This window comes from Dipteris shenzhenensis, chromosome 1, assembly GCF_047967505.1.
Source record: "Dipteris shenzhenensis isolate YYH24624 ecotype China chromosome 1, Dip_SZ_1.0, whole genome shotgun sequence".
NCBI classification, from domain to species: Eukaryota; Viridiplantae; Streptophyta; class Polypodiopsida; order Gleicheniales; family Dipteridaceae; genus Dipteris; species Dipteris shenzhenensis.
Genome location: NC_141596.1, coordinates 63,020,831 through 63,041,593, shown reverse-complemented (window position 1 = coordinate 63,041,593; position 20,763 = coordinate 63,020,831). Strand labels below are relative to the sequence as shown.

The 20,763-nt window shown below is 41.9% G+C and overlaps 1 protein-coding gene across 1 annotated transcript; it reads right to left on the bottom strand.

Moving 5' to 3' along the window:
- Positions 1 to 7,317: 7,317 nt before the first annotated feature.
- LOC147906179 (flavonoid 3',5'-hydroxylase 2-like) lies at positions 7,318 to 9,482 on the bottom strand. Its single transcript, XM_087376915.1, has 2 exons — positions 8,338 to 9,482; positions 7,318 to 8,251 (listed from the first exon to the last, which is right to left on the bottom strand). The coding sequence occupies exons 1-2, from the start codon at positions 9,211 to 9,213 to the stop codon at positions 7,589 to 7,591; spliced, it is 1,539 nt and encodes a 512-aa protein (XP_087233041.1). The 5' UTR covers positions 9,214 to 9,482; the 3' UTR covers positions 7,318 to 7,588.
- Between the last annotated feature and the right edge of the window lie 11,281 nt (positions 9,483 to 20,763).

The window sequence follows — 20,763 nt, the reverse complement described above, 5'->3', positions numbered from 1 at the left end:
AACTTGCATAGCTTCTCTGCACCCAATGCCTTCATGAATATGTCAGCTACCTAATCCTATATGCTGACATAAGCTAGATCAATAAAATCTACTAGAACCTTCTCCCGCACATAGTGATAATGCACCTCAATGTGCTTCAAGTTCTAGCATGATAGACTGGGTTATTTGCCAAGTGTATACTGCTCATGTTGTCACAATAAATGACAACTGACCCATCTGTAGACTGATGCATATCATAAAGTAGCTTATGCAACCTAGCTGCCTTACATGCAGCCATTGCTGCACCCCTGTACTCAGCCTCTGTGCTCGACAAGGCAATTGTAGGCTGTTTCTTGCTGCTCCAAGTGACTCCAGCACTCCCAAAAAAGAACACATATCCACTGGTAGATCATCTATCAGAAATACTACCAGCCCAATCAGCATCAGTGTATCCATGCAATTGTATTTGAACCCCAGTCTCATAAAATAGTCCATACTGCAAAAGAATGGAGTAAAGAAAGAGTCCAGCAACAACGCACAGGCAGTACCAGTAGAGCTGTTCGTAGCAATTGAGGAGATTTGCATGGAGGCAGTTCATGTAACTGCGGATGAACCTTGGATTATTGACAGTGGTGCATCGCGCCACATGACTAGTTGGAAGGATTAGTATACCTCTCTACATCTGGTAGGGAATGACATCCTGGTAGCAGTCGGCAATGATGCAAAATGTCCAGCAAAAGGAAAAGGTACGATTGCTCTCAAGTCAGATGGAGTTGTAAAACAGTTGTCCAATGTTCTTTATGTGCCAGATATCAAGAGGAACTTGTCCATTTCTGCGATCACGGATCGGGACCTCAAAGTTCACTTCGATAAGATTGGCGCACAGATTTTGGATCTTCAAGGGAAGGTCATTGGTAAAGGTACACGGCGCAACAACATCTATGAACTCTCAGCTTTCAGTGCTCGAGCCGATGTGAGCAACACTAAGCTGTGGCATGAGAGGTTCGGTCATCTAAACCTTAGTTCTTTAAAGGAGATGCATAAAAGTGGAATGATTGCAGACCTACCAGAAATTACAGATCTACCCTTTCCTAAAGAGGCCAGCAGGGCAAAGGTTCCTCTAGAGCTCGTTCACACGGACCTCTGCAAAAAGATGGAGATAGAAGCTTTGGGTGGTTCCTACTACTTCATGATGTTGATCGACGACTACAGTAGAAGGATATGGGTATACTTCCTGAAGACTAAAGATGAGGCTTTTAGTAAGTTCAAAGAATGGCATGTAATGGTCGAGAAAGAAACGGGAAGGAAGGTAAAGAAGTTGAGATCAGACAAAGGTGGTGAGTTCACATCAAGTGAATTCGAAAGTTACTGCAAAAGTCACGGGATCAAGAGGCAGGAACCCCCGCCACATACATCACAGCAGAGCGCAAGATGCGCGTCATCTACAAAATGGGCAGGAGTATGATGAAAGGGAAAGATTTACCAAAGTCTTTCTGGGCTGAAGCATGTAACACGGCAGTTTACATTCTGAATCGTAGCTACACGAAGGCTGTGAACGGGATGACTCGACTACAGGCCTTTTCTAGTAAGAAACCTTCAGGTGCACATTTCAGAGTTTTTGGATGTGACTGTTTTGTGCATGTCCCTGATACTAACAGGACCAAATGGGAACCGAAGAGCCAGAAGTGTATTTTCTTGGGCTACAGTGAAGAGGCGAAGGGTTACCGTCTCTATAATCCTGTTACCAAGAAGGTAATAGTAAGTCGCGATGTGGTCTTCTCAGAACAGCCGCATCAATTGGAGGAGGATGTTTCCTCCCTAGACAACTAGGACCAAGATATCCATCCAGTACAACCACCAACAGCAGACCGAACTCCCCCAATGGTGCTTGGGAGGATTCAAGATAAAGAAGAGGAAGAAGAGCCTATAGAACCACAATGGCAACGGCCATTCCCAAAGTGGGTAAAGCAGCTTTTGAACAGCAGAGAACCTCCATCCATTGAGGAGGAACCATCCGAACACCACCGGTCCAAGAGATTAGAGGAGCAAAGAAGGGCACAGGAACACTTGGTCAACTACACTTTGATGACAGAGGTGATCCGTGCTGAAGAACCCAAGTGTCTTGAAGAAGCACAGGGTGATGATAGGTGGATGGAGGCTATGCAGTCGGAGTATGGCTCCATAATGAAGAACAACACTTGGGACCTTGTGGATCGACTACCAAAACGTAAGGTAATCGGCACCAAGTGGGTGTACAAGACCAAGTACAAGTCCGACGACACGGATAAGTACAAGGATCCGGCTCATGGCAAAAGGATTCACACAGGTACATGGTTTTGATTATCAGGATACTTTTGCTCCCACAGCTCGACTAACCACAATTCGCAGTGTTTTGGCTTTAGCAGCACAAGAAAGTTGGCTCGTGTTTCAGATGGATGTAAAATTCGCCTTTCTGAATGGAGATCTCAAGGAGGAGATATACGTGGAACAACCATCAGGTTTGTGATCCCCGGTTCAGAAGGTAAAGTCTGTAAATTGAAGAAGGCACTTTACGGGCTGAAACAGGCCCCACGAGCGCGGTACCAGCAGATTGATGTCTACTTTCTGCAAAATGGGTTCAAGAGGAGCCCATCTAATGCAAATTTGTATATCTACAGAGAAGGAGGCAGGTGTATGATCGTGGTCCTTTATGTGGAAGACCTTGTCATAACAGGGAACCATGAAGAAAAGATCTCGCAAACAAAGTAGTTGCTAGGAAGAGAGTTTGAAATGATAGACCTCGGACTGATGCATTTCTGTTTGGGGATTGAAGTTTGGCAAGAGCCAAAATAGATCTTCATCTCACAGCTGAAGTATGTTGGAGAGATACTGAAGGCATTTGGCATGGCCTCGGGGGGGTCAGTCATCATATGTAACCCTATCACGTGAGTTCAACAGAAGGATATTTTTAATATCTAAATTTTACAGAAATTAATTTACATAAGGGAGTATATAAATTGATTTTGGAAAAAATTTACAGATTTATATAGAAAAAGGGTACATTTTATTAATGGAAAAATTACAGATAAGGGATTTTAGAAATAGGCCTTGAACGCACGTGATATTGAGGGTTTATACATAGTGACCCCCCCCCGAGGGCATGGCTGAGTGCAAGACAGTTGGCACCCCTATGGAGGTTGACGTGAAGCTCTCAAACGAGGATTCATCACCACTGGTGGACGAAGCGAAGTACAGAAGGCTTGTGGACAGTTTGATTTACTTGTGCAACACGCGACCGGACATCAGCTTTGTGACTGGTGTACTAAGCAGGTTTTCCAATAAGCCCCGGGAGAACCATTGGAGGGCAGGGATGCGGGTGCTGAAATACATCAAAGACACACTTGATTATGGCACCACCTATACCAAGGGCAACACCTTGACCAGATTCTGTGACTCAGACAGAGCTCTCGCTATCCATACAGCTGCATCTGCTATCATCAGAAGAAGATGGGTTACCAGAGTCCTTACCCTTACCTTTCTTTTCAAGATCCAGCCGAGAAAGCCGAATCTTCTCCAGTCCTCGTCTTTTCACACATCTCCTCCTTCAGAAGCATCGTACTGAAATCCTAAAAGTTGAGGGGCAAATTTCTATTCTATGTATTCAGTGCCGTAACAAGACCGTTGTACTTTGGTGGGAGAATCGTGCTAGATTCTCGCTGGTGATGGTGATGCCAATCACAGTCATCTGATCGCGCAGATTATTCACCCTGGTGATAAACTTCTCTGCCATTTCAAACTCAGACAGCTTTTCATTTGCGAGTTGAGTCTCTAGATTCTGAATCCGCGTTTGATTCATGGTCTCGTACTAATTTTTCAAGACCATCCATGCCTCCTCCACTGTGGTGACATGTTGAATTAATGCCATGATAGAATCACTTACATTGCAAATAATAGAACACAACGCATCTGCATTTCTTCTTGTCCACGCGAGAATCTTATCTGCAGTTGGTACTATCTGTTGTCCTACATTGGCTGGATTCGGTCTCGCAATCGGCTTCACGTCCACCCCAGTAGCAGTATCCCAAAGCTCGTATGCGCTTAGGATGGTCTTCATATTGAACTTCCAACCAGAGTGGATAGTTAGTGCCGTCCAACTTTTCGCTTTCGCCGAACTGTGGGATTCGCAGACTTGCAGGCTGGGCCATCTCTCATAATCTACTCGCAAACAGAAACACACTACCAAATCTTCTTGCTAGAGCCCAAGCTCTGATACCATGTAAGAAAACAATACGTATGTGCTCAACAGATAACAGGATCTCGTATGCAAGAGAGAAAAGTAGATAGTATGGAGAATCTAAATTTTGATTACTGTAAAACTGATACAATAAATGGCACTGCCTCCCAGCCATGCGCTCCTATGTGAGAAGCTTCGATGGCATGCTGGAAACAGTAGAGGACGGAGGCTGGATGCTAAGGAATCAGGGTTGCTGTAGCTAGTGATGATTATGGGCTTCACGGGCTTGCTCTTATATAGCCACCAGTTGTAGTCGGTTAGACCCAATTGGGAGACCGACCTAGTCTACCCAAAACGACCGACTAGAGGTTGGTCCCAAAATAGGCCACCGACTGGAGGTCGGTCCCAAAATAGGCCACCGACCACACGATAGAACCATGGTGCAGAATAGAGCAACTGACCTATGGTTCTCCGTTCGGCCCAGAGCCATCCGGGATCATCTGGGGCTCCAAACAGGCCCCGCAACCCCAGAGTGGGCTGCCTTGAGAAATACTCCGTTTACCCTCAGTGCGGTCAGTCATGGGATGCCTTCCCGTACTTGCATGTAGCCTAGTTGGCAGTGTGCCAACTCTATCTGAAGCCGTCTAGCCATCAGGCCACATATGGCTCCCATCAAGTGTCCAAACCAGGACCTACCAGATAACCGAGCTACTCAAATGCCTTCTCCTCATATGGGGGGCTTACAAGTAGAGTTAGCTAGTTCCCGCGTAGTTACACAAGAGTGGAGCATTGATATCTAACACTTTGATTCCCTTTAGCTGACTCCTCAGGGGCCTACCCCTGTGACTACCCTGACTCCTCTCAGGCCTAGCATGGTGACTACTTGGGGAACTCGTTTGCTAGCAGTCCATGGCTTCTTCGAGAGTCCCGACAAGTTTATCGCATTTATGAGCGATGCGGACACAGCGAGATAATTCTCTCTGCTGTCCCAGAGGACCTCAGCTATTCCTACACCCCTTCGAGGGTAGATCAGGGTCATCGACGGCGACTGGATCTACTTGACAACTGTCCCCTCTAGCCCTTTCGATCGAGGGGTCATTACCTAGGCGTACCCATCGTAAGGAAAGGAAGAGTAGGAAGGATCGAGGCTGCTCTGGTGACTCGAAGGATGTAGACAAGTCAGGACACTCACATCTCTATAGGTTTTCACTTGGTCATGAGACCCAGTATCACTCAGGTCCCTTGCCCTCTCCCACTCCCACTCCCTCTACTACTCACTCTGTAAGTGCTCGCAGTACCACCTCTCGCTCTAGCTCTGCTATTACTACTTCCACTCCCCCACCCCCGCCCAAGGACATGTACTATGACCTCACTAGGGATAAAGAGATCATAGAAAATAAAAAGGACAAAGAAGTACTGACCACCATGAGGCGGTTGATGAGCCACCATTTCAAGAGTGGCATAACAATTGACTGACGGCATCAGGATGACGAAAAGAAGAAGGCAATCATCAAGAAATTGAAAAGATAATACCCTAACCCCTCCAATTGGGAGTTCAAAGATAATTACATGCGAGAGCAGATGTGTGCTGTCTTGAAGCATCACAGGTCAATCTTGAGAAATGCCATCGTAGCAAAGAAGCCTAAATCCAACTAGGTGAAAAAAGCTGATCGTAAGTTTTTGAAGGAGTACAAGGACAACTCCCGAAAGTTCAACAATCAGAGGACTACAAGGAGATGGCTGAATACCATAGGTGTTTTGCACCTCGGTAGTGGCAAAACGGACGCGTTCGAGGTATGGGCGATAAGTCTACTTCTCATTTAATTTATTGTTATATTTTATTTTATTACATATTGCATGCACTTTATCTAACTCTCATAATTTGAATCCACAGCAATCTGCGATTGGTCGCCTTTCTACAAACAAAGAGAAGATGCACATTCTGCATAAGAGCGAGACCGTGGTTTATTGAGATAGAGACGCAAGGAGTCACAGTCGATTGGGATGCAGTGGCTGCTCGCTCGGGTATAAGTCTACTCTAACTTGTAATCTCACTTTTTAAATTGTTTTATTCTTTAAGTTTCAATTAAAATGGTTTCACTCTTAGGGTGCAAGCTCGAACGTCCCATGAGTGGATATGAGCGGTGATGATGAGAAGGCAATTCTCGGGAGATTTGTCTTAGATGACTTTAACAAGGACCAAGGATGAGACGGAGGTCACGAGGACCATGGACCATACGGAGGCCATGAGGACTAGAACGATAACAATGACGACGATGACTCCGATAAGTCGGATGAGCAATAGTAGTAGTAGTAGTTTGTATATGCTTTTGTCTGTTGGCTCGTTTGAGCGATTTTGTATCACCTTTTTCGAAAGGAAAATTTTGTAACAAACAAGATTGTATATAGTTTAACATATATATGCTTTTGTTTGTCGGCTCATTTGAGCAACTTTGTATCATCCTTTTCACATGAAAAAGTTTGTAACAAACAAGGTTTGAAAGTTTCATCTCGCCTGTTTGCTTATAAACATTCTTTTGTAATGCAAAAAAATAAATATTAGTGGGACAAAATAAAACCACCGCAAGCATGTTTTGCCCCACTATTTTTTTTAAAAAGTTTTGTTAAGGGTCAATATATACCGACGCTCTACCGGTGTCGGTCTATACCGACCTTTACCAACGTCGTTATATACCAATGCTTATATAGCGATGCAAGTTTTTCGATGCTAATAGCGATATAAATATCGACCTTTGCGTCCGTTTAAAAAAACTTTTTAGGATTAAAAAGATTAGTATTTATGTCAAAAACAACCTATACCTTGTGGTCCATGAGCCCTCAATACATTCATGATTAACTAAGCTCCAAATCAATCATTATCATCAACAACTTAGGCCATGAAGTCCCTAGTGAACTTGCAAGTCACATGTCCACTTCGATTATTTTCATACTTCTATGCGGGTGAAATAGTTTGAGAAGGTCTCTCCATACCTAGAGAGTAATCAAAAGAAATACCCTTGAATAGTACAATCAAACTTCAACTTCACAAATTATTAGATTAACGCTAGTAGCCACTCTCTTTTGAATACGGGAAACGCACAACTCTCTCTCTCTCTCTCTAGGAATTATATATATATTTATTTATTTATTTAAAAACCTTACACTCATATACAATATCCATACTTGGGCCATGAGCCCTCAATACATTCATGATCACTAAGCTCCAAAGCGTTCATGATCATCAACAATTTCGGCCATAAAGCCCCTTTGGCACTTTCAAGTCTCACGTGCACCCTGGATTAGTTCGATACTTCTATGGCGGGTGAAATTAGTTTGAGAAGGTCTCTTCATACACGGAAAGTAATCAAAATACCCTTGAAATAGAAATGTACGCCACTAGTTATGTAGTACGGGAAATGGACAAGTTGCAAACATCAAAGTGTGGGATTCATAGATGTGTGTAGGTACCCTGGGTGTTACACTCGGAAGCAGGGGCTCCATCTTGGTGATGAGAGATTCATGACAGTGCTCGGACATATCAACCTCATGGTCCACAGTCCAATTAAAGGTCTGCACCAAGCTTGCGAGAAGCATTTGCACATTGAGGAGGCCCAAGGTCCAGCCGAGGCACCTTCTCTTGCCTGCTCCAAAGGGTAGGAGCTCGAAATTTTGGCCGTGCACCTCCATTTTGATATCTAAGAACCTCTCTGGCCAAAACTCTGAAGGTTTTTCCCAAAGCTCAGGATCTCGGCCTATCGCCCATGTGTTTACATAAGCCTGGGTATTTGCAGGAATGTGATAGCCAGAGATTTGGCAAGGCTTCGTTGACATAAGGGGGATTAAGAATGGTAATAGCGGGTGTAATCTCATCGTCTCCTTTATAACAGCATTCAGGTAGGGCAGGTTAGGGATGTCTGACTCTTGCACCCTGCGTCCCCTTCCAACTACACTATCCAACTCATTTTGTAATTGCTCCATCTTCATTGGATTCGCCAGCAGCTCTGAAAGAGCCCACTCCGTCAAGAGAGCGGATGTATCAACCCCTCCTCCGAATAGTTCCTGTTGGATGAAGCATCACAAAATTAAGTTTGCTAGCTACCTTATTTAAGGCATTACAAATGCGATAAGTATCCATATTCCGTTACCTGAATCACCGAAATAATATGATCGTCTGTGATTTGGAATTGTTGGGGGTCATTCAACAGCAAAAGGTCCAGGAGATCTGCAGGGGGTTCATACTCTCCACGTCTTTGCTCCCGCCTGCGATCAATGATTGCTTGAAAGGCCGCTTTCCTTTTGGCGCCAACTACCTTGCTATGTTTCACGTGACCCTGAATGTCCATCCAATTCAAGAATGGGATGAAGTCGCCCAAATTAAAAGCGCCCAGGACTTCAACCACTTCGAGCAGCACAGGCAAAACGTCCGACGTTTCGCCCAGAACCATTCTGGAGATGACATTGCTGTTGGCGGTACGCAGCTTGGATCGGACAGAAATAAGCTTGCCGTTGTTGCTGTCTGCCAGGATAGATCGCAACAGAGCACCGAGTTCATCCATTCTCATGGGCATGAAGCTGCTCGTCCGTTTGGCGGTGAAAAGATCCGTGGCGCAGCGCTGGCGCAGAGACTTCAAGAATGGACCAGTCTCAGACAACGTGAAGGCCAAGTTGGGGCCGTAGATGATATTGGAGGCGGTCGTATGCCAACGGGATGAGAAGACCTGCTCGTTGGTTTGCAAGATCCGCCGTGCCATCTCTGGCGTGGAAGCGACGATGATAGGGACGGAGCCCAGCCTCAGGAACATAAGAGGTCCATAGATCTTGCTGAGTTCGGCCAAGGAACGGTGAGGACGGCGTCCCACCAAGTGGAGGTGTCCTATGACAGGCAACGATAGAGGTCCTGGAGGCAGTTTCTTGCGAAGCGCTGCTATTCTTGCTACCACCACACAAGTTACAAGGCTGATGAGCAGGACCAGCAGCCATTCTGAATCCAACCTCCACAGCCACCACCAGAAGCACCTCATGAGAGCAAAGCCTCTGCTCCTTCCTCCAACTTCGCCCCTCTCGAGTCTCGTCTCGTCTCGCTCACCCTCACTACACTCCCCCTCGCTACACTCTTGTAAGTCGTGCCAGCACGACCCTCCGAATGCACAAGAATCTATCTTTGGCCACAAGAATCTATCTTTGGCTACAGAAGCTTCAACGTCCGCACGTTTTTCCCTGGCGTCTGGACCATAAAAATCGTATACATGGGGGTTAATTCTGGACCTTAATTTCAGCCGGTACTTTTACACTACAAGCCGGTTTCTGCTAGCACTCGACTCCGCGGCATCGGATTGAAAGCTATTTGAGCCGTCGGATCATGTGCAGTTCTTTCAAAGACAATCACATCCTTGTACCCGCACTCGTCGCTGGCAACCTGCAAGTAGGTTGTACGTGGCTATCCACCCTAGAAGATGGTCATAAGAGTACATTCCCACGTATCGCAAAACCAGCAAAAATGCTGGAAAATGCCAGCATCTGCTTCGTTCCCACGAAATGTCTCATAGCGCCGTTGGAGACGGAATTTTTCAATCTCCAAGTGGGCATTACAGGGCTTGCCATATTCTTGACATGTCTGACAAACTGCAGGTCGCGCTTATTTGTTGAGAGGTACCCATGACGTCCCTAAGCCTTCTTCCTCCGCTGGAGAGCTGTACGCTGTGTTGGTTCCCACGATATGCCTATGCCTGCTACGTTTGTGGCATTTCCGTTGGCTTGAGCATACGTGGGAATGTGCTCTAAGTCACCATCCAGCCCGGAAGATCAGTTGAATGCTGAGCTGCCCAGCAATTATAAGTTGAAAAGAAAGCTGATGACGCCTCCCGCAGGGTCCTTGACGCACGGGGAATTGCTCGCGTATTTCCCTAATGCTTTATAATCATGTAGCGTGGATGATGAAGAGCAACCCCAAACGGCGCTTTCTTCAAAAATGCTGCCTTTTTTGGCATGCCCCTAGATTTACTGTCCATGGGCAAGTCTTATTATTGGAGATTGCTTCGAAATTCAGAATTTTTGTTTGAGAAAATTATTATCATTGGTCCACATGGAATTGCTTAGAAATTCAAAATTTTTGTTCGTGAAAATTCTTGAATTATTATCATTGGTCCAAGTTCCACTTGCTATTTTTGGTCCAAGTTGCTTAGAATTTTCGTTTGTGAAAATATTAGAATTATTGGCCTGCCCTGGAAAGAGAAATTCTTGTTTTTGTATTTATTTTATTTTTAGGAGAGTACTTGGCAACTCCACCATTTTCTCCCACTTCTTCTCTCTCTCTCTCTCTCTCTCTCTCTCTCTCTCAAGTCTCCCCGCACTCTCGATTTCCAAGCCCACATTATTGTGATGTAGCCTAGAAGCTTCACCCTTGCTCCAACTCCTTTTGGGCAGGCCTTATGAATGACCAAAGTCATTCAACTTGTTATCATTGGTCCAACCCCTCGAAATCCCTCCATCATTTTCTCTACTCTCTCTCTCTCTCTCTCTCTCTCTCTATCATTCAATTCATTATCTCTTGCTCGCACCATCTCCATTGCACATCCAATTCGTTCCTATAATGACTCCAAACGTATTTGTCAAAAAAGTTTCTTCCAAAAAGTATTGATTTGAATTGGTGGGTATTCCCTTCAGGCATATCCACAAATGGATATGCAATTGAAGATTTTCGTCCACCCATGCTTCTTTCAAGATAGCTTGAATTGATGCACCATAACTATACTTATAACATCTTTCACCTTTGGAATTTTCTTTAATGAGGTATTTGTTTCCACGAACTATAATAAACAATATCCACTTGCCATGAAATGTTATTCTCTTTGTAATGAGGCATATAGCTTCATACAATGTGGAGTTTATATGAATGATAGTTAAAACTCCACTATCTACAAGCAACAATAATAGTATCAATGCAAACTTCAATGCACATATAAGGTATCTCTATTAAATTTATTACTTGATTCATCTATCCACTTTGTTGAATATGTGTTTGGAACACTTTGGAAAATCAAACAATATGGATTCCACTTTAATAGATGTAAGAATTATTGATCAAGCATGTTTAACACAATTCTTTGCATGGCTTGTTTAAACTGAACATTGCACAAAATGAAATGAGGTTCACCTTAATTGATACATCTTCAAAAAGTTAGATTGTCAATCGCTCTAATATGTAAGATGCAAAGTAAGACTTGCTTTACATGGCTATGAAATTTTAAATAGGTGATTGCAAGTAATTAAGTTAGTGTTACCAATCCTCCCCAATATGCCATTGCCAAAAATGAGCTCATCTTAGTGTGTCAATGATATCTTGAGCATTGCCAAAGTTGCCAATGGAATTTTTATTTCCTTTCCCTTTATTGATTAAATTTGATCAAATCTCTTTATACTTTGATATAGTGCTCTGTGGGAAGAATCATGGTTCCACAAAAAACGGATCAATGCTTTCTATTCTATAATGATAGTTCTCTCTAGGAAGAATAATGGCTTCACAAACAAGATATCATTTCTACTCTAGTGGATGGATAAAATAGTATAGTGCTCTCTTGGAAGAATAATGGCTCCACAAAAAAGGGTTCGACGAGTGGATGGATCAAATGATGAATTCAAATCACATGTAGCTCCATCATTACAAGGATGCCTTTTGCAAACAAACAAATTGGTGATTCTAATAAAATCGCCAATATTTAGCATTTTCAGTAGTTTTGAAGAGATACACCTAAATTAAATACCCTCTCTATCAACTAGATTTACCTTGATTAGTCTTTGGATATGATAAAATTTGCAGCATGTACATCCCATACTCGTGATGGCCTTCCTGACTAAAAAGTCCATATCTTCAATTAACAAGGCCCTTTCACTACTAACACAATTATCATCCACCAAATACTATATCGGATTGATACCATTCAAAGGAAATGAATCTATAATTGAAGTTGTTGTGATGAGGTTTCTTCCTTCAAAGCCATTGACATCTTGGATTTCTCATCAACAATGTTAATCAACTTACGTAATACATTTCAATTTGCCTAATCTAGAGATCATGATATGAAGCTTTTAATAGCCTTAACCTAAACCTACCTTTTAATAGCCTAGCTTAAAGTTACCTTCTAATAGCCTAGCATAAACCTACCTTTTAATAGTTCACCCAAACAAAAATAATTATTTGTTTATTTACTTTGCATCTTATTAAAGCACTTGCTTACCAAAATATTAGGAGGCAGTGCCCATATGCCCTTATTCATTCTTGTATTTTGAATGAAAGCGTTCAATGACTTTCTCTAAGAACAAAATCCCACAAAAAAAATCCTACAATAAGAGAGATGACAAGGAGGATGCCAAGGAACTTTCAATTAAAAATTAGTGGAAGAAGGCGCCAATTTTATGACATAAGGACCTTCTATATTTTCAAATTTATGAATGAGTTGTCAGAATCCTATATTGTTTTTGGGGTCTTCATTTCCATATTACACCCCTTCTTTGGAGCATCACATATTGCAAGAGGGTTGGTTAGGTGCCATACTTATCAAGTTTAGATTTTCTATTATTTGGTCAATTTTGAATTTTTTATTTCTTTTATGTGACTTTAGCATGCTTTTGAAACTCTATTTTGTTGTGTGCTATTAAACAACTTGATTTTGAGTTTTGACATTAGGAGAAACATTGTAGTTACTAGTCACCTAGTTGTTACTTATTACCTTTTCGCTCATAGGTTTGGGTTAGGCAATCCACATGTGTCTTATCATGGATGATTGAAATTTTCATAATCCATTTGTGTTACCACTTTATGGTGACACACAAATGGATGGACAATCTTTGCATGCACTAAGGATTTCTTTTATGGGAATTTATGAGATAATTGTTTTCCAAGCCTTTTATGGCTAGATGAGTTGGGATCATTGTCTCAATGATATTGAGTTAGCATGCAATTATATTTTATGATTAATAATGGGGTGGTTGTAATATTGAAGAACATGCTCAAGACATATTCGATCTCCTTAAGGTCTTGTAGTATTCATTTCATCGCTTAATTTGTTTCTCATTTTCTAGTTGTTGTTTTTTTTCTGCAGTTACTTGCAAAAAAAATATGTAAGATACAAAGTAAGAATTTCTCTACATGGCTATGAAATTTTAAATAGGTGAATGCAAGTACTTAAGTTAGTGTTACCAAATCCTCCCCAATATGCCATTGCCAAAAATGAGTCCACGTTAGTGTGTCAATGATATCTTGAGCATTGCCAAAGTTGCTAGTGGAATTTTATTTCCTTTCCCTTTGCTGATTAAATTTGATCAATCTCTTTATACTTTGATATAGTGCTCTCTAGGAAGAATCATGGTTTCACAAAAAAGGGATCAATTATTTCTATTCTAAAAGGATAGTGCTCTCTAGGAAGAATGATTGGGTATGTTGACGTTCAAACAACACACATCAAAGCGTGTTTTTTTACGGGTCTGCATAACACGGAGAAAAACGGGGTTTATGGTGACTTTGACCATCCAAGTCATATCCGATGAGCATGATACTTGTCACACACCTCAACATATGTGGGTTTCATACGTGCACAAAGTATCAGTGACTATCGGGTGTGTGTGCGTTTGAATAAAACACCTCAGAGCATGTGTTTGTACATGTGTGCATAAGACTTGGTGAAAAACCGGGTTTAGGGCGACTTGAACCATTCAAAGCATCAATGGGCATGACACTTGGCATGAAACTCAACCTATGTGGATTTTACACACATGGGAATTATTGTGTCCATTGATTATGTGCACATTTGAATAACACACCTCAAAGCGTGTTTTTTGACAGTTGTGCATAACACTTGATGGAAAATAGGGTTTATGGTGACTTCGACTATTCAAAGCATATCCGATGGGCAAGATTCTTGGTATGCATCTTAAAGTAGGTGGAATTGATGCATGTGAAAATTATTGTGCCTATCAAGTATGTGCATTCTCGAATAACACACTCAGAGCGTGTTTTTTTTACGGTTGTGCATAACACTTGGTGAAAAATGGGTTTTTGGTGACTGACAATTGAAAGAGCATCCGATGGTCATGATACTTGGAACGAACCTTAGGTATGTTCTATTGATGTGGGTGAAAAGTTTCCTTCCCATTGGCAGTGGGTATGTGCGTTTTTGAATAATACACCTCAAAGTGTGTTTTTGTGACGGTTGTGCATAAGACTTGGTGAAAATCGGGTTTTATGGTGACTTTGACCATCCAAATCATATCCGATGGGCACGATAATTGGGACGTGGCTCAACATAGGTTACATTGACATGTATTCAAACTAATGTGCCCACATCAGGTATGTATGTGTGCGAATAAAAAACCTGCATGTTTTTTGATGGTTGTGCATAAGACGATGCAAAACGGGATTTATGGCAACTTTGATGATCCAAAGCATATATGATGGGTAGACATGCCTCAAAAGATGTGGCATTACTACCTATACAAAGTATCATTTATATCGAGTATGTGTGAGTTCGAATAACACACCTCAAAGCATGTTTTTGATAGTTGTGCATAACACGTGGTGAAAAATGGGGTTTGTGGCGACTTCAACCATCCAAAGCATATCCAATGGGCACGATACTTGTCTCATGCCTCAACATACATGGGATTCACATGCGTGCAAAGTATCATGGTGGGTATGTATGCATTCGAATAATACACCTCGGAGCATGTTTTTTGATAGGTGTGCATAACACGGTGAAAAATGGGATTTATGGTGACTTCAACCATCCAAAGTATATCCAATGGGCACGATAGCCTGCATACACCACATCGTAGGTGGGATTGACATGCATATTGTTGGAGCAATAATGGAAACATGATGATGAAGAAAAGCATGTCTTATGATGAGACATATGCCCAATATATAGGCACACATTATATCCAAGAGTGACATCATATGTGAGCTCAAGAGAGCATCTCTAGATCCACAATTATTTCCCAATCACACACCACACTCCTAAATTCACTCAATCACACTTACTAACTGACACATCATGAGTCACTCCTAACTCAGGCATACCTACACACATGCATGTGTTCACACACTCAGTGATGTGATCACATTCATAACCATAGACCTTGCAAGATTTGGTATGATCCCATTATATCAATTTGTCACAACATACCCCCCACAAATTGATGATCTCACCCCAACAGTAGAACATGGGAAGCTTCATGGCTTGTTCACAACTAGAAACAACACTTATGACCCCAACCTATGACTTAGTCTGGTTATGGCTCTTGGTTTACATCCAAGAGTGACATCATATGTGAGCTCAAGAGAGAATGTTTAGATCCAAAATTATTTGTCAATCACACACCACACTCCTAGATTCACTCAATCACACCTATTAACACATCATCAGACATACCTAACTCAAGCACACCTACACACACACGTGTTCACATGCTCACTCATGTGATCACACTCATAACCATAGAGCTTGCAACCTAACACATTCATAACCATAGACCCTGCAAGATTTGGTATGATCCCATTATATCAATTTGTCACAACATACCCCCTACAAATTGATGACCTCACCCCAGCAGTAGTACATGGGAAGCTTCATGGCTTATTCACAACTAGAAATAACACTCATGACCCCAACCTATGACTCAGTCTGGTTATGGCTCTTGCAGGTTTACATCCAAGAGTGACATCATATGTGAGCTCAAGAGAGAATATTTAGATCCAAAATTATATGTCAATCACACACCACACTCCTAGATTCACTCAATCACACCTATTGACACATCATCAGACATACCTAGCTCAGGCACACCTACACACATACACACGTGTTCACACGCTCACTCATGTGATCACACTCATAACCATAGAGCTTGCAACCTTTGGTATGATCCAATTACATCAAATTTTTCCAACATTTGCAAACTATTGTTACCATCGGGTATATGTGTGTTTAAATAACACACCTCAAAGTGTGTATTTTGATGGTTGTGCATAAGACGGTAAAAAATGCGGTCTATGATGACTTTGACCATCCAAATCATATTTGATGGGCATGATACTTTGCACGCTCATCCAAATAGGTGGTATTGACACACATCAAGAATAAAATTCCCATCATGTATGTGCATATAAGAATAACACATCTCAGAGCGTGTTTTTTTACGGTTTGCATAACATGGTGAAAAACGGGGTTTATGGCAACTTTGACCATCCAAATCATATCTAATGGGCACGATACTTGGCACACGCCTCAATGTAGGTGATATTGATACATGTGCAAAGTCGTGTGCCCATATGGTATGTGCATAACACACCTCCGAGCATGTTTTTTGGTGATTGTGGATAACACAGTGTAAAATGGGTTGGTTTGTATCCACTTCGGCCATCCATCCGATGGGCAAAAAACTTGGCACATGCTTGGTGAAAAATGGGGTTTGTGGCGACTTCGATCATCCAAAGCATATGAGATGGGCACGATACTTGGCACAAAACTCAACATAGGTGATATTGAAACACATGAAAACTATCATGCCCATTGGTTATGTGCGTGCTCAAATACACCTCAAATCATGTTTTTTGATGGTTGTGCATGACTTGGTAAAAAGGCTTTATGGTGACTTCAACGATCCAAAGCATATAAAATGGTCATTATACCTTGCAATTTCCTCAAAATAGGTGGGATTAACATTCATTTAGAGTGTCCTTCCCATTGAGTATGTGCATGTTAGAATAGCAAACCTCAGAGCATATTCTTTGATGGTTGTATATAAGACGGTTAAAAACGTGGTTTGTGGTAACTTCAAAATTCATAAGCATATGTGATGGGAAAGACACTTGGAACATCTCAAAATTTGTGTGGATTAACACAATTACAAAGTATCTTGCCCATCGAGTATGTGCAAGTTTTAATAACACACCTCACAACATGTTTTTTTATGATTGTGCATAAGACTTGGTGAAAAATAGGATTTATGGTGACTTCGACCATCCAAAGCACATATGATTGGCATGATACTCGAAACCTACCTCAATGTTGTTAAAATTGACACACTTTCATACTATCATGCGCATTGGGTATGTGTGTGTTCAAATAGCATACCTCAGAGCATGTTTTTTTATAAGCCTTGGTCATGCATAACACTTAGTGAGAAACCGGGTTTGTGGTGACTTCAACAAACCAAACCATATCCGATGGGCATGATACTTTACACACCTCTCAACATAGATGGTATTGTAAATCCTGAAAAGTATTGTGTGTGAAGAGAGTGGGAGAGAGGTAAGGAGTCTCACTTGCAGCTATCTCACATACACAATGGGGGAATACACCCAAAGGTGGAGGCTGAAAACAGTTTTCCTCTTCTTAGTTGTGAAAGCCAAAAAAACTCTCTCTCCAGTACAAAAGGAATAGATGAACCCTATATGTGGGTCTCAAACCAAACTCAACTAACCTAGGTGGCATACTAACTGAGCCACTAACTATATTACATAAAGATAGCTATCATCCAGCTATTATTCATGGGTGGTGTACCAACTGCATCTGTAGCTAACAAGTCGCTGACATAAATGCACAATGGTCACCCTGACATATCATGAGTGGAGCTCGATATCTCAACACTCCCCCTCGAGCTCAATCCCAATTCTTGCACACCAAGTAGGTCTCTGAACTTGCACAGCTTCTCTGCGCCCAATTCCTTCGTGAATATGTCAGCTACGTGATCCTCTGTGCTGACATAAACTAGATCAATAAAACCTACTAGAACCTTCTCCCGCACATAGTGGTAATGCACCTCAATGTGCTTTGTTCTAGCATGATAGACTAGGTTATTTGCCAAGTGTACACTGCTCATGTTGTCACAATAAATGACAACTGGCCCATGATGCATATCATAAAGCAACTTATGCAACTAAGCTGCCTCTCATGCAGCCATTGCTGCACCCCTGTATTCAGCCTCTGTGCTTGACAGGGCAACTGTAGGCTGTTTCTTGCTGCTCCAAGTGACTGCAGCACTCCCAAGAGAAAACACATATCCACTGGCAGATCGTCTATCAGAAATACTACAAGCCCAATCAGCATCAGTGTATCCATGCAATTGTATCTGAACCCCAGTCTCATAAAATAGTTCATACTGCAATGTGGACTTCACATACCTCAGAATGCGTCTAGCCGCATCCAAATGCGGTTTCCTTGGAGCCTGCATAAATTGACTTACCAACCCAACAGCATAGCTCAAATCTGGCCTGGTAATAATCATATAAAACAAACTTCCTACTATGCGTCTGTACATAGTAGGATCTTCTAGAAGCTCACCTGCATCTGCACTCAACTTCACATTCTGCTTCAAAGGAACTGAAATAGGCTTACAGCCTGTCATCCCATATTTGGACAACATATCCAATCCATATTGCCTTTGCAAGAGCCATATCCCACTTGTGGATCTAATCACCTCAACGCCCAAGAAGTAACGCAGCTCTCCCAAATCCTTCATCTCAAACTTCTGCTTCAATAGCATTTTGACACATTGAAGGATATCTTCATCACTATCACCTGAGCTCTCCCAAATCCTTCATCTCAAACTTCTGCTTCAATAGCATTTTCACATGAAGGATATCTTCATCACTATCACCTGTGATGATTAAATCATCAACATAAATGACAAGAAGCATAATACCTTTCTCTGTTTTTCTCACATAAAGTGAGAAATCTGCCATGGAAATCTGAAAGCCAATAGTGACAAGATACTGTCCTATCTTGTCAAACCATGCTCTGGGTGCTTGCTTCAAGCTATACAAGGCTTTTTTCAACTTGCAAACAAACTCAGGATGAACAACATGCACATAACCTGGTGGCTGCTCCATATAGACCTCTTCTTGCAAATCACCATGCAAGAAGGCATTCTTTACATCCATCTGTTGTAAAGACCATCCCTTCAATGCAGCCATAGCAATGACTGCTCTTACAGCTGCCATCCTTGCACCCCGACTGAATGTTTCTTCATAAAAAATGCCATATGTCTGTGCATACCCCTTGACAACTAATCTTGCCTTGTATCTGCTCACAGAACCATCTGCATTTTGATGCACCTTATAGACCACTTGCAGCCAATTGCATTCTTGTCTTTAGGCAAAGGCACCAATTCCCATGTAGCATTTACCTCCAAGGCATCCATTTCTTCATCCATGGCTTTCTCGCATTTTTATTTTCCCATGGCTTGCTCAAAAGAAGTGGGTTCTAGTTCTTGTATCACTTTGACCATATAGGCATAGTGAATGGCTGTAAATCCATCATATTTCAGCCTATCCACAGGATACTTGACTTTGGTAGACCTACGCAAAATAGGCTCACTACCAGGTGCTCTCAAAACATCCCTGGTCTTCCTTACTCCAGGTGTAACAACAGAAGGAATACCCAACTCATCATCAATGCTATGTTCCGAGCCACTGGATTCACCATCCACATAAGAGTGACCTGCATTCACATCAACCATGGGCTGATCTACTTTCTCTTTTCCTTTTCGTGATACCTGCATATGACTATCTACATTGCTTTGAGGAGATTCTCCTGATCTCAATCTACCTGTCCATGGCAAAGTATGTGAACCACTGCTAGAGGACACTACAGGTCCACTAATATTTTGTGATTCCTGCTATGAATTCTATGTAGCATTACCATTTTGTGCATCTACATCATGAACCACATTTACTGGTTTATACCAGCTACTCATCTCATAAAAAACAACATCTCTGCTCACTGTAAACTTATGAGTAGAAGAATTATAGCATCTATACCCTTTCTGTTGCAAAGAATAACCAATAAAGATGCACTTCTGAACTTTTGGATCCAACTTGGATCTCAACTCATCTGGCACATGAACATAGGCAATGCAACCAAAAATTTTCAAATGAGAAATATCTGGTTTCCTACCAGTATACCTCTCCTCTGGCATCATGCCATGTATTTCTGCAGTGGAAGTCTTGTTCATTATGTAGACTGCTGTAGCAACTGCTTCAGTCCAATAAAAATATAGCAGGTCTTTTTCATTGAGCATGGCACGAGATACCTCTCCAATATGCCTGTTTTTCCTTTCTACAAGTCCATTTTGCTGTGGGGTATGACTGCATTATGCCATGCTCCTGCAGGAACCTTGCAAACTCATTTGAGAGGTACTTTCCCCCTCCATCTGACCTTAGGCATTTTATTTGCAAGCCTGTTTCTTTTTCAACCATAGCTTTAAAAGCCTTGAAATGCCCAAGCACTTCACTTTTCTTTTTCATAAAATACACCCAAACTTTTCTGTTGTAGTCATCAATAAAAGTGGCAAAATAATGGCAGCCTCCAATAGATGCAGCTTTAGTAGTCCACACATCAGAGTGGATTAATTCCAATGGCCTCTTACTCTCTTGAACATGTCTAGGAAATGGTTTCCTTGTCTGTTTTCCAAATTGACAGGATTCACATATCTTATGCATTTCTGCAACCTTGAACTTGGGCAATGCTGCAATAATATTTTGGGCCTGCATTAATTTAAGTCGATGTACATTAACA

Excerpts from the sequence above, each read along its gene's own strand:
- LOC147906179 (XM_087376915.1), bottom strand. The coding sequence starts at position 9,213 with ATGAGGTGCTTCTGGTGGTGGCTGTGGAGGTTGGATTCAGAATGGCTG. Across the intron at positions 8,252-8,337 it reads ATATTATTTCGGTGATTCAG|GAACTATTCGGAGGAGGGGT; the intron begins GTAACGGAATAT and ends TTCATCCAACAG.